The sequence below is a fragment of the Ictalurus punctatus genome, chromosome 14, assembly GCF_001660625.3.
Source record: "Ictalurus punctatus breed USDA103 chromosome 14, Coco_2.0, whole genome shotgun sequence".
NCBI classification, from domain to species: domain Eukaryota; kingdom Metazoa; phylum Chordata; class Actinopteri; order Siluriformes; family Ictaluridae; genus Ictalurus; species Ictalurus punctatus.
The window spans coordinates 449,128-462,210 of record NC_030429.2 but is presented as its reverse complement, the minus strand read 5'-3'; the positions used below and the strand labels follow the sequence as shown (position 1 = coordinate 462,210).

The window sequence follows — 13,083 nt, the reverse complement described above, 5'->3', positions numbered from 1 at the left end:
CCATCTTTCAAATGACACTTTCATACGTTTACATGTAATTATGATATTAAGTAAACATAAATACATATATCTATATGAAGCAAACAAGCATCAACAAAATTAGCTGTGGCTGTTTTGGTGACTAGTGTTCCTGTAGTAGCGTAGCACCCTATGATCGGCGGAAGTAATCGAACGTCCTGAGATTTCACCGGAAATACGTCACACATCACTGTGCATATATCCATTATGTCAATTTATGCGTCCACAAATAGGAAATGCAATTGCAAGTACAGCTTGCAATTGCTTTTGAATATTGTCTGTAAAATTCTTCCATAGGTTGCAATTTCCATTTTAAACATATTGTTTAAGACCTGTTGTAATCAACAGTGAAATGTGGGACTAAATAAGAGTGGACAACGGCAAAGAGTTCTTCTTGACTCTGTTTATTCAAGAAATCCTTGCTGACCACAGAATACAGAAACACTGTCAGACCCAATCAACAAAAGAAGGCGTTCGTTGACGTTGAGGTTTAGATGTAAACTATTACTCTGCTGAAGGCTCAAAACTTTTAGAAAGATAAGAACAAAGTAGTACTGTATGCGTAAATTGCAATCGATAAAACTAAATCATTCATTAGATGTTTACATTAGTCACGAGTCATCTGCCTTTTGCGAAAAGTGTATTTGTAATCCTCACAAAAATAAAAATTTTTTAACAAAAAATACAATAAAAACACATGAAAATTTTAAGAAACATGATCACTAGTTGTATCCATCAATCTTTGGACCCAAATACAGTTTTAACTGATACATTTACTTATGTTTATTACCTATTTTTATACTCAGCAGCATTTGATTTTATTCTAAAAAAATGTTTTTTATTATTTAAAACTTATTAATCATGTATTAAGATTACAAATGAATTGTGCAAATGTACATTGTATATTAAATTCTAACATCATGACAAGAACATATAACAGAACAAAAACTTGCAGCATTATCATGTAGAAATATAACGTGCTGGATTTACTTACAAATATAGTGCAAGTTTAAGCCATATGATCTAAAATTCTTTAGTTATAAATGCCCAAATTTATGATTTTCCCCAGCAAAGTTTTTACTTGAAATACTGTTGTGTCAGCAAATAAATGTAAGTTGGGTTTTTTTTTTTTTTACCCTACTATAGATTTTAAGCTCATTTATTATTTTAAGTGCTAACAACTTCAAAATCTAGGTACTGTTCCATTACTTCTAATTAACTTTGTATTAAAACAGGGTTTCCATGGGTCCTTAAAGTCTTAAAGTCTGTTCTGTGAGTTTGAGTCACTTATAACCTGCGTTTAGACACGACATGCTCCAGATTCACTTTAGTTTTACGTAATCTAAAACATTTTTGTGTTCAGAGGTTTACCACCTTTCACCTGATCAGTAATGAGAAGTGAATTTTTAAAGAAAAACTGTTGCCAGCTAAAAGGTCTTCCTGCCATTTTCCACCAAAATAAAAGCCACAAGATCTAACACAAGTGAATTAAATCAGAAATATATTACTGTTGTTATATTACTATTTGTACCGCCAAATAAAAAAATATTATTAAGTATTGTTCATTGCAATAGTAATATTACAAAATAGCAAAGGTTTTTTAATATATATATTTTCTTCTTTACAAAAATGTATGTACATTTATAACAATATTTATTACATTACCCTGGCAATAAATTACAAAAAAAAACACTGCTGCGAGGGGATTTCTAATACAGCTGCTGAGGATGAGACGGTAAACTCCACATCTTTTTCTCTTCTGACTGCCGTAATCCATCTCGCTATATATTTTTTTTCTGTTCTTGGAAAGTCATGGTAAGGCAATACTGGATTTTTTTTCTTTCACTATTGGAGCAAATGGTAATGCAAAAAAAGGATATTTGCTCTGGTCTCCCATCTACCTCTATAGAAGTTTACCCTGCTGTAGTTTACTTAAACCCAGAAACGAATGGATATGCATGAACACAATCCATTACAGCTGATGTATCGTGTAGCATGATTGGAGCAATGTGCAGGTCTTCACATTTTTTTTTTGGAAATGAACTGAATATGGTATTAAAAAGTATTCATTTTGAATTGCTGATACCTGCAAATACCCTGAATAGGAATAGTGGTAGTAGCGATGATTATCTATATTTAAAATTATTACACTGACTTATTTATATCATAAAAGTTCTGAAACGTGCATACGACCCTTACTGTAAGTATTTATATTATTTATCTATTCTTGGGTGTTTTCATTAAACTGTTAGCAGGCACTGAGAGTTTCAGTTGATCTTAAAGTACAAATGTGTTAATGAAAATGTGTTAATAAAAGTGTTCTGTTTCCTATATTTGTACACAGTGACTGTACAGAATCATCATATTATTAAGAAAAAAAACTGTTGTCTTGATGTATCTAACATTTAATAAGGCACTGAATAATTCATCCTGAAAGTAAGTAATCAAGACTTAATCTACCAAACATACATCACACGAAAGGATTACACCATGACATAAATTACAATTATAGCTATGAGGAATTTAAGGGACAATGTAATTCGGTAGCAACACGGTGGTTTTCATGCACAAAATTGTACAATTTTGACTTTTTCAGGAAAATTATTATTTCACTGATGGTAGTTACAGGGTCACAAAATGATATTATTCAGTAATAATCAGAATTGTTTATCAGAACCATTTCAGTGGCTACTCAGTTACTCAGTACTGCAATGAAATCATGATCATGACCATAATCCAATTACCAAGAAATAGAAAACTACTGAGTGTAACCCCCCCCCACCAAAAAAACAAAACAAAACAGTGGCTGCCTTTCTTTAATATTGCTTATGTTTATAAGCGTATATGCACACACTTCTATACCAGCTGTTAATGTATTGTTGACTAACCTTGGACAGAGGGGGAAATTAAATCATTGTTGATTTATTATGAATTATTTACTAGCCAATAAATAATTTGGAGAGTTATCTACCTGGAATGTCAGAATTTTTTTTTAATCCACTGAAAAGTTACCACCTTTACCAGAACAGAATTACTCTACATGAACAACAATTCTGCACCCATCATTTGATAAACGCACAAAAAGCAAAAAACAAGAAATGAGCAAGTATAAAATAAATTAATGAACTGGAATGTTAAACGTCAGCATCATCTCTTCCTGGGAGTCCACCAGCTCTGCACTTGCTGCGTCATGACGGTCTGCCTTTCTTGAGGGCTGAAGTGTAAGATGGTCAGGATGGCCATGAGGGTCTGCTGACGTCCTTTTGAGTCTTGTAGTGTAAGGAATCTATAGATTACATTCTTGAGGTATTCTAAATTAGCACCGTCTCTGCTCTGGTCACGAATCCTCTTGTCCAGCTGTGCCTGCAACTCATCCATTTCCTCCTTGTGCCTCTCTTCATTAGCAAACAATTTTCCCTGTAGTTGATGCAAGCCTTCCTCCAGCTGATGCTTCTGTTTGCGCAAAGCAGAAATTTCCACCTCATTTCGAGCCAGCTGTTCAGCATACAGCAGCAAATTATTTTGGGGGGGGCTGGCTAGCTTCAGCGTGTGAGCAATCATCTCACAATCTCCACTTTCGAACTCGACATCCCCTTTAACTTCGCTCTCTGCTGCACCATCACTTACGATCTGTCCTTGAGTGCTTTCGGCTCGTAGTTTTTCTAGCTCGAGGTCCTTTTCTTCAAGTAATGCCATGGTGCGCTCCCTCTGCTTGTGCAGCTCTTCCTCAAGGTGCAAAAAGTTCTCTCTGTGCTGAGCCTCTAGCTTCTCCAGGTCCTGCTTATGAGCCTGATGAAGGGCCGTCAGTGCTTCTTGGTGCTCCTTAATCTCCTGTTTATGTTTCACAATGGCTTCATCTGATTGGACACGAAGGTTGATGTACTTTTCTTTCAGTTCGGCCAGCTGGTCCCGAGCTTCCTCAAGCTCCTTGGTCTGAGCGCTGTCTTTGCCATTTTTATTCTTTAGTACCACCTGTGCTCGCACTTTGTAGCGTTCAAACTCCTCCTTTAGCTGACGCAGCTCTTGCTGATAGGCCTTCTCTGCATCCTGTCCTCCTGCTCCATCCATTATTTTCTCAATTTCCGAACGCTGTTCTGGAGATTTCTGTGCAACCAGCTGCAACAACTTCTTCACCTTTTCCAGCTTGTTCTTCAGTGTGTTCACGTCCAGATTCGTTTCATCAATGCCAAGCTCAGATGAGGTGGTCCTGGTAGTGCTGGCCGTGATAGCTAGGGCCTTGTTCTCTGCGTCCAGCTGGAGGATATGCTCGCGTAGCCTCTGAGCATTCTGCTGGTCCTTCTGCCTGGCCTTCTCACAGGCACCTAACAGCCCTGACAGCTCAGAAACCCGCTCTTCTAGACTTGCCACTCGCTGCTCCTCCAGCTGTGCCTGCTCCTGCAAGCAGGCTTCTGCCTGAGCAACCTGCACAAATTTAAATTCAACAAATATAACATCTAAGCAACTGTCATTAATAAGCCTCAGAGGTTTAAAGAAGGATTATCAGCCTAAAAGCTTACCTTTCGATTCTCCTGTTGAAGCTGTTGGTTAAAGTGTGCCTTCAGATCAACAATCTCTTGCTGCAGTTCCATCACCCGATGCTCAGGCTTGCTTCTCTCCACCTCCAGAACCTGGAGGCTCATTCTCAATGTTTCACACTCCTGAGTAACCTGCCTTAACCGCTCTTCATAATCTAACCCACAGTCTTGACTCTGCATGGCTTCTGCAAACGTTTTCCTGACATCCTCCAACTTAAGTTCGGCATCCTGCCTAAGGCTCCTCTCTTCCTGCAGGAGTTTCTGGAGTTCACGAAGCATGTGGCCATGGTCGTGCTGGTCTTGATCATGCTGGTGTTGCTGCATAATCACGCGTGCTCTGCTCTCTGCTAGCTGCTCCTGTACAGCCTGGAGTTCAAACTGGTGCTGTTTACGCTCCTCCTCTACTGTTTCCCGTGCCTCCTCCAACTCCTGCTTCATCTTACGCTTATCGGCTTGGAAAGAGGCTTCCATCCGAGACTTTTCCTGCGTAACCGTGGTCAAAGAGGTAGTCAAAGTAGATAGCTGGGACTTTAGTTGGATCAACCGGCGGTCTGATTCTGCATTTGTTGCGGTTACAGTTGGCTCCACAGTTGCGGTGCTGCTAGAAATAACACCGTTCTCCAGTTCACTGTTCTCTGACTGCGGAAACATCACGTTACCTTCTCCATGGCTGGCCTGATCTTCATCTGCTGCATCACTCTGAGTGCTGCTGCTCGTCACAACACTTTCAACAGCGGATTCAGCAGCGTCCAAGCTGTCTTCACTGTGAAGCGATCCATGGTCTTCAGTATGTTCGGTGGGTGCTGGGCATTGTGCAGACACAGTCAGCACGTTCAAGCTAGCTTCTAACGCCTCCTTCTCCTTCACTAAACTCTTATAGGCTTGAACAATGTCTTTGAAGCGGGTCTGGTACTGGATCAGCTGCTTCTTCTGACTCTCAATAGTTTCAAGCAGTTCTTTTTTGCTCAGGCCTCCGCCGAAGCTCATACCAAATTTCTCCATGTTGAACGCCACACTCGACTCACACACTCAGTGCCGTTTCATAATAAAGAATCAGATATGGAACCTACAGAGGTGTAAGAGGATCATTAAAACAGGCCTATTAACTTCAACCTGGTTTAAGGAAGGTTACATGCTAAATTAACAACCGAATTAAAACGACACGTAGGCTACAACTCTGGTAGCTATTATAGCTGCTAGTATAATTAATAAACTTTAAATATAATATAAATCAGTAGACACACTGTTGTTGAACCCGGAGCGTTCATATCATAACAACTATCTAATGAAGTACATAGCTCGTAGCTACTCCAGCTGCTAACGAACTAAGCTAACATAGAGGACAAGTACAAGTCACATTCTCCGGACAATCTTAAAGCGATAACAGCGAAACAACACCTGTACCTGTAATAGTTAAAGTCTGTTAGCTACGTATTTACCTCACTCGCGTCTTTTCCTGCTTCTCCTCCACGGAGCTCATGAGGAAGTGACGTCAGCAAGTGACGCTCGTGGACGTATTCAGAAATAATCTTTTATTTTACCACAATGCGTGCCACTAAATGCCACTAAAATTTCTTAACTAAGATTTTATTCTTAAATCGTATTCACATTAAGTGTTGAGAGAAGCATTTAATAAGGAATTCCTACACAGACGGGAGGGCGGGAGGGTGGGGGTGACCCCGGAGGACGACATGTTTTAATTGGCTGATTCGGTCACTGAAATACACTGGAATGGCCAATCATAGCGCAACTAGTGATAACGACCGAGATCGCGGGCCGCCATCTTGCTCTGTGCTACATGGAGTCCATAGTTAATGGCAGCATGGCGTCAGATCACATGTACCCAAGGGAAAAGCCCAAACTGAGCCAAGGGGCACATATACAGACATTCTGTAATCATTTCACCCCCTCCATTTTCAAATGTTATACATTGTCATGCAAACATTTTTTATTATTATTATTACAAATCATATATGTAATGGATAATTTAATAATATGCACATTAATAACAGTATGTATAAATACTGATTTATACTTTTGCATACATTAATAATATTTATTATATGTACATATTAATTGAATGGACAAGAGACTGCTTGAATGGGAATAAAATTCTGCAGATTAAACCTCACGAGTTTTTTTGTCAAATAATGGTACAGCTGTGGTGGGAAAATTGCCATTGTAAAACTTACTAAAAGGTTAGACAAAAGAAAATTTGTCAAAACTGACAGAAGCTATGTAATTTTTTCCCCCACCATGGTTCTCAATTTATACCTAGGAACGGTTATAAATAATAAATAGCATAATATTTATTTATTTATTTGAACATATTTAACTAGAGTGACCCACTCAGCAGGTGCTGTTTTTCATTGGGGCCCTTGGAATTACAAATTCATGACATATGTAAGATATCTACAACCTAGATCTATACAAATTTACAAATCAACATGTCAGATTTCTAATACACCTTACCAACTATTAACATGTATACAGATAAACAATTCAGACTAGAAACATATATATAACACTGTCAGACTAGAAACATTTTACAATTAACATTTCAGACTAGGATGATATATACAGTTAAGAATATATAATGCTACTTAACATTATATGGAATCTTGTATTTGAAGAAAAAAAAAAAAAAAAAACAGCAACAATGTTCAACTGAAAAATTCTAAATTTGTCCATAGTCATAACAGTCAGATATACAGTTTAAATATATTTTTAAAATGAAAATTTATAATGGGATACTAAAATGAATTGTGTGTTTGTTCATGATCATGTCTTTGTTCCTCTTGACTTTAGTAAAAGCCATATAGGTGTTAAGATTGAAATGGCAGCAAGTACATCGCATGCAGGCTGTGTTTGATCTGGGAAGAGTTGTTAGATATCCTTATAATATCCTTATAATCCTTATATCATCCTTATAATATCCTAATACTCCTTTTATTATCTTTATAATGTTCTGCTTTCCTTCTGTATGTGTGTGCGTGGCGGCCTAGGCCTCTGTGTGTGTGTATGTGTGTTATGTCTGCATGCCTGACCTTGACTGTGGGACTGTGTGTGCCTCTGTGTGTGTGTTTCTCAGCCTGCACTCCTCAGCTCCTATATTTCTCTGTGAATAATAAATCATAATGTTAATCTTAAAGTGTGAATCCAATTCATCAATACCCGCCTAATGCCGTTTATTCGCTTCTGTGTGTCCTAGGTGCCCGTCACTTTTCCTTATCTCCTTTACTGGAGGGGCTGGATTTGGATCTGAACACTCGCTATCAGCTCGCGCATCTCACTGCTGACATCACTATGCTACTTGACGACCTGCGCACCCCCTCTGGAAATGCGGGGTTCCCCCCACCTCTCAGATCCAGAAACCACCCCGCGAATGTGTGCATTGATGCCTCTATGCAGACAGACCCTCTGCCTGACCCTCCCTCTAGCTATCAGACTGAGGATGATGTGACCTTCTCTGACCCGGGCTCTGACCATTCTCCCCTTTTCTCACCTGCCAGTCCCGAGTACTCTCCAAAGTATACCTCGGCTGGCTATCCCACGTCCCCAGGACGCACCCTATTTTATCACCCGTTTTCTCCCTACCATTCCCCCCAGTATTATGATCCCACCAGTCCTGTGAACTCTCGATAAAATTACATGCTATTCATACTTGGTCTGTGAAACCTCAATAAACTTACATATTAATCATACTTGGTCTCCCTGGTGTTTATTTCATGCATTTTTTATACGCAACAGGCCCAAAGAAGAGCACACGTGCAACAGCTGGAGCCCAAAGAAGAGTACATGTGCAACATCTGGAGCCCAAAGAAGAGTATATGTGCAACAGCTGGAGCCCAAAGAAGAGCACACGTGCAACAGCTGGAGCCCAAAGAAGAGTACACGTGCAACAGCTGGAACCCAAAGAAGAGCACACACACAACAGCTAGAGCCCAAAGAAGAGCACACATACAACAGCTGGAGCCCAAAGTGCACACACACAACAGCTGGAGCCCATTAGACTGTACAACCCCTCAGCATGACGTTCACAGTCTCAGTCCGGGGGACATCATAGTACATAGTACAATGTACTGTATGTGGAATGAAAGCTCAGTTACAGTTATAGTGTGCAAATATGTGATAGTTTGTAAACACCATACAACTCCAAGTATTTGGAAACAAAGTATCTTTTTCAAAGATATTTATACACCAATAACTGATTATAATAAAGCTGCAAGCAGCATTTCTGGGGGCCAATCACCCAGACTCAGTGAGCTGCACATTCACAGATGTGCTACAATTGTTGCCTAAGCAATCACATGAAAGCAGAGCCATAACTTTAAGCAAAGGGATTCAAGAGTGATGTGTAGTTTCACTCATTGATGTGTATATTTCGACTGCATACAGTGGTGGAATTCTCTTACTGTAGAAGGAAAGGTCTAAATGAACATCTGGGCAGCAGGGTGGCATTGCTGCTGCAGCTTTCACTACTGCTGTGACCTGTGGTGTAGTAGTCTGTTGCTACTATGAACTGTGGTCCTGACTGCTACTGCTTTAACCTGATTTTTTTTTCTCCTTGCAAGTTAAAAACATCTAAGGTATTTATGCTTTTTCTCATTAGTTTGGGCCTTTTCCCCCCACTTTGTGCAAGTATATGAACCAAACTTAATATTAAACCCTTTCAGTCATGTGTTGTCTGTATAATAGAACACTGAATGGCTAGAATGGCAGCAGACAGTTGTTTAGACCAGTCTCAAGATGATGTGATCTAAATTAGGTGAAGATTCTAAAAATGGTACTTTGATGGGAGCATTTTTTGGAATGTTATTGTAACTTTTGACCAGTAAGTGGTGCTGTGATGAAATTTGTTAAATAGCCTCAGGGCATGGTGTTGAAGCTGCCTAGATTTGTGTCAGTATGCAAGGTCATTGTCGAGACACAGCCTCACATCCTGTTTGGCAGATTCACTGTCCCACTACGGGCAAACTGTTTGGAGTATTAAAAATTCTTTTGATAATTTTTGTGAGGCTTAGTCTGCAGATTATATATGCCAAATTTGGTGATGATTGGACAAAATTTGTAGTAGCAGTAGCGAATCTTTTAAAAAAAATTAATGTCGGAAAATCTCATTAGGTGAAAATTGACATCATAGGGTTCAAGAGTCCAATGCATGACATCAAAATTGACATGCATTGAACTAATCTCAAACAAAGAAATCCAGTGATGCCTGACTTTTACATTTTGGATACACAGTTCACAGGTTATGACCATAAACGTACTTCCAAATTGGCCCAATCGTGGTGCTAGAGCATTGGCAGCAGTTGGGCTAAATTTGGTCAGAATGTTCCTTAGACCCTTCCCAAACTGTCCCAATTTTCACAGAAGAAAAAGAAGAAGTAGAAGAAGAAGAATAGAATTTACTAGTTTAAGTAAATCACTTTCCCTTTTCGTTTCTTAAATATATTTTTTTCTCTGCAAAAGACTAAATCTACAATGGTTACAGAACATACACAAATTGTACAGAACAAAATGAGAAAAACGCAGATTCTTAAAAGCTTTTTGCGCTATATTGACACTGTGGCACTGTTGTGCATCTGTAGGATGTACTATGTTTATTTATTCATCATCTGCTCTCACACAGGCCCAATGCACCCCAAAATTAAAAATATCTAGCCTTATGCTATATTATATGGAAACAAACACGGTTTTACAGTGGTGAAGGACCAAAGTCACTGTGCACATTTTTGCTTGAAAAGATGACATTGCCAGAACATTTTAGCTCATGGTACAGCATGACAAGTTAGCTTATGTTAAAATAATTCGCAAATATATTGCTGATAACCTTTTCTCTGAGATCCTTATGTAGGATCCCAATGGTTTCTTTTCTAATCATTAAAGATGGGTAGTGGGAGGCATTATTATGTTGATGTGAAAATTGTTTTTATCAATCATATTCACTCGGGGTGTGTATTTAAGACACGCCCTGGCGTTCACATTAGTGTTTCTGCTCTTGACGACAATCAGAGGAAAAAGCAGTGCAAAGGTTCTAGTTTAAACCAAACTCATGTGTTGGGAGCGATGCTCAGGCTCACGTTGTACAGGTTGCTTAGGAGAAGAAAGGCAAGGATGAAGATCATGGGGAATATACAGTATTTTGAGTGTTGAAGGCACATTGGCTCAGATCCATGCACTCCTTTTCGCACTTTCAAAAAGTTCCTTCACACGATGCATTTCCTCTTTCAGTAAACAGGAAGCGTCCTTTTGCTCTAATTGTTGTACAATCTGTGTGAACAGAAAACCACAGTTGATTATGGACAAATCATCAGGAGATCAGTACTGTACTGCAGTGATAGAGGCAGCATCAACCTTGTATATTTATCTGTTATACATACTGATTTGTTTCTCTGCTTTTTTCTTTCCTGTCTTTGCATCTTGATGTGTATCAGGCTGCAGTAAAGCCAATGTAAGATGCAAGTACGTGATACATACAACACAGTATGTTGAAACACAGTATGTGTTGAAATGGCAAACAGAACTGAAACCAACAAAACTGTGCCATGGAAAACTACTGGAGAGAAATCAGCAAAATATCTGATAACTTAATCAGTGATCTTTTCAGGTTGGGATTGTTAAAAATAGTTCATTTTATGACTTGTGGACCATTAATGTTCATTTTGTCTTTATGAGCATGTAGATACAGTGGCCTTATAACAGATTCAAACAAACATATGTTTGTTTATTAGATATAATTTTTAAAAAGGTTTCAAAAGCCAGGAACAACTGAATATTTCCAATGAGCATACTGCACACACAGATTTATATATATATATATATATATATATATATATATATATATATATATATATATATATATATATATATGCATGTATGTATGTAAAAACCATCTGAGTGCGTCCAACTCTATAGAAGATTCTGATAGTGTGTCCAGTGAGTTTTTCTGATCTTTCTGGAATGCAAACTAAAGTAAATCTGATCAAAATTTTGAAATAGCGCTCCATGTACTTGTATAGCTCTCTCAGTGCTGCAAGTTCATTGCATGTATGTATGTATATATATATATATATATATATATATATATATATATATATATATATATATATATATATATATTACTATATTCTTTTTTTATTATTTCTTTCTTTCATTCATTTTTTAAATTCACAAACTATAACTATACTTTAATTTTATTTATTCATTTTGTTTTGATAATACAACTATATACTCCTGATGCAGATGTTCTACAGAAAGCTTTCTGTCTTCTTGTCTAATGTTACTGAGTAAGCAAGCTAACTATGCTTCGAAATAATCACAAACTTTCAATAATCACCAACTGTTATTGACAGTTGACAGCGACAGCCATCTAGCAAAATTTTGATCAGATTTACTTTAGTTTGCATTCCAGAAAGATCAGAAAAACTCACTGGACACACTATCAGAATCTTCTATAGAGTTGGACGCACTCAGATGGTTTTTGCAGGCCATTTACTGGTGAAGGAAACTGACTTTTATTTCCAGTAGATCTATTTTTGAAGTGTTTTTCAGTGTCACTAAGGCATAGTGTTAAAAACAACAACCAGACCACAGACACTTCTGAATACAAAAATATATATATACATATTCTGAACAGAGAGAACAGAAATAGAACATACAGTATATGTGGTTGTGTGTGTGTGTGTATGTGTGTGTGTGTGTGTGTCTGTGTGTGTGTGTGTGTGTGTGTGTGTGTGCACGCGCGAGCGAGCGTGCGTGTGGTTAACACAACTGAAAATTGGTGTGAAGTGAGACTTGCCGGAAATAAACAGCCGGTTTCAAAGCCTTCATGTCTATTGTCTATAGCTGCTACAGCACAAACCTCCAGTGAGCATTTATAAATGCCAAAAAAAAGGACAACTAACATCCACTGTGAAAGATCTGGAATGTTTGATAGAGATGAAACTTCTAGGAATTAAATAAACGAATGAAGACACAAATGAAACAGTCTAGAAACAGAAAACTGTGTGTTTCATACCTCCATGAAATAGCGCTCCATGTACTTGTATAGCTCTCTCAGTGCTGCAAGTTCATTGAATTCATTCTCATGTTTCTGTAGCACATGAAATAGGTAATAGAACGTTTTAAGAGGAAAATATAATTGTAGCTGTGTTAGCTAATGATCATATAATATAATATACACAATCAGGCAATCTGGATACAATTAGTTTTTTGCATGGGGTGTGTGGCAGACCTTTGACTCTTCTTGTAGGAACACTTTAAAGTCCTGACTGCTGACAGATGGCTGATCCCTCACCAGCTTGAAGTATGTCTTCACTTCCTGTTTATACTGAGGAATGTCTTTTGCATACAGAAGCTTGTTGGTTGGTGCATGCTATTTTGATATAAAAGGGAACAAGGACAAGAAGGACATCATCATACCAATGAGCTTAAGTTTTTTTAAAATGGTTATACTATACAAGTTTCTACAGTCTGTTATGCCTGCTTCACATGGAATTTGCAGCAAACTTCTCATCAACTCATATAC

General features: G+C 38.1%; 2 protein-coding genes across 3 annotated transcripts in view; both read right to left on the bottom strand.

Moving 5' to 3' along the window:
* Positions 1-406: 406 nt before the first annotated feature.
* gcc1 (GRIP and coiled-coil domain containing 1) lies at positions 407-6,173 on the bottom strand. Of its 2 annotated transcripts, none has more exons than XM_017485625.3 (3): positions 5,993-6,173; positions 4,536-5,619; positions 407-4,440 (listed from the first exon to the last, which is right to left on the bottom strand). In XM_017485625.3, the coding sequence occupies exons 2-3, from the start codon at positions 5,553-5,555 to the stop codon at positions 3,166-3,168; spliced, it is 2,295 nt and encodes a 764-aa protein (XP_017341114.1). In that variant the 5' UTR covers positions 5,556-5,619; positions 5,993-6,173; the 3' UTR covers positions 407-3,165. The 2 variants fall into 2 exon arrangements, with proteins under 2 accessions (XP_017341114.1, XP_053541619.1); XM_053685644.1 differs by having other exon boundaries at positions 5,958-6,010.
* A 683-nt stretch (positions 6,174-6,856) lies between these two features.
* plxnc1 (plexin C1) overlaps positions 6,857-13,083 on the bottom strand; it is a 45,036-nt gene continuing 38,809 nt past the window's right edge. The window contains exons 29-31 of the mRNA XM_053685641.1: positions 12,790-12,930; positions 12,574-12,648; positions 6,857-10,826 (exon numbers count right to left, since the gene is read on the bottom strand). Coding sequence (XP_053541616.1) covers positions 10,722-10,826; positions 12,574-12,648; positions 12,790-12,930 — 321 coding nt within the window. The 3' untranslated portion in view covers positions 6,857-10,721. The remainder of the gene's footprint in view (positions 10,827-12,573; positions 12,649-12,789; positions 12,931-13,083) is intronic.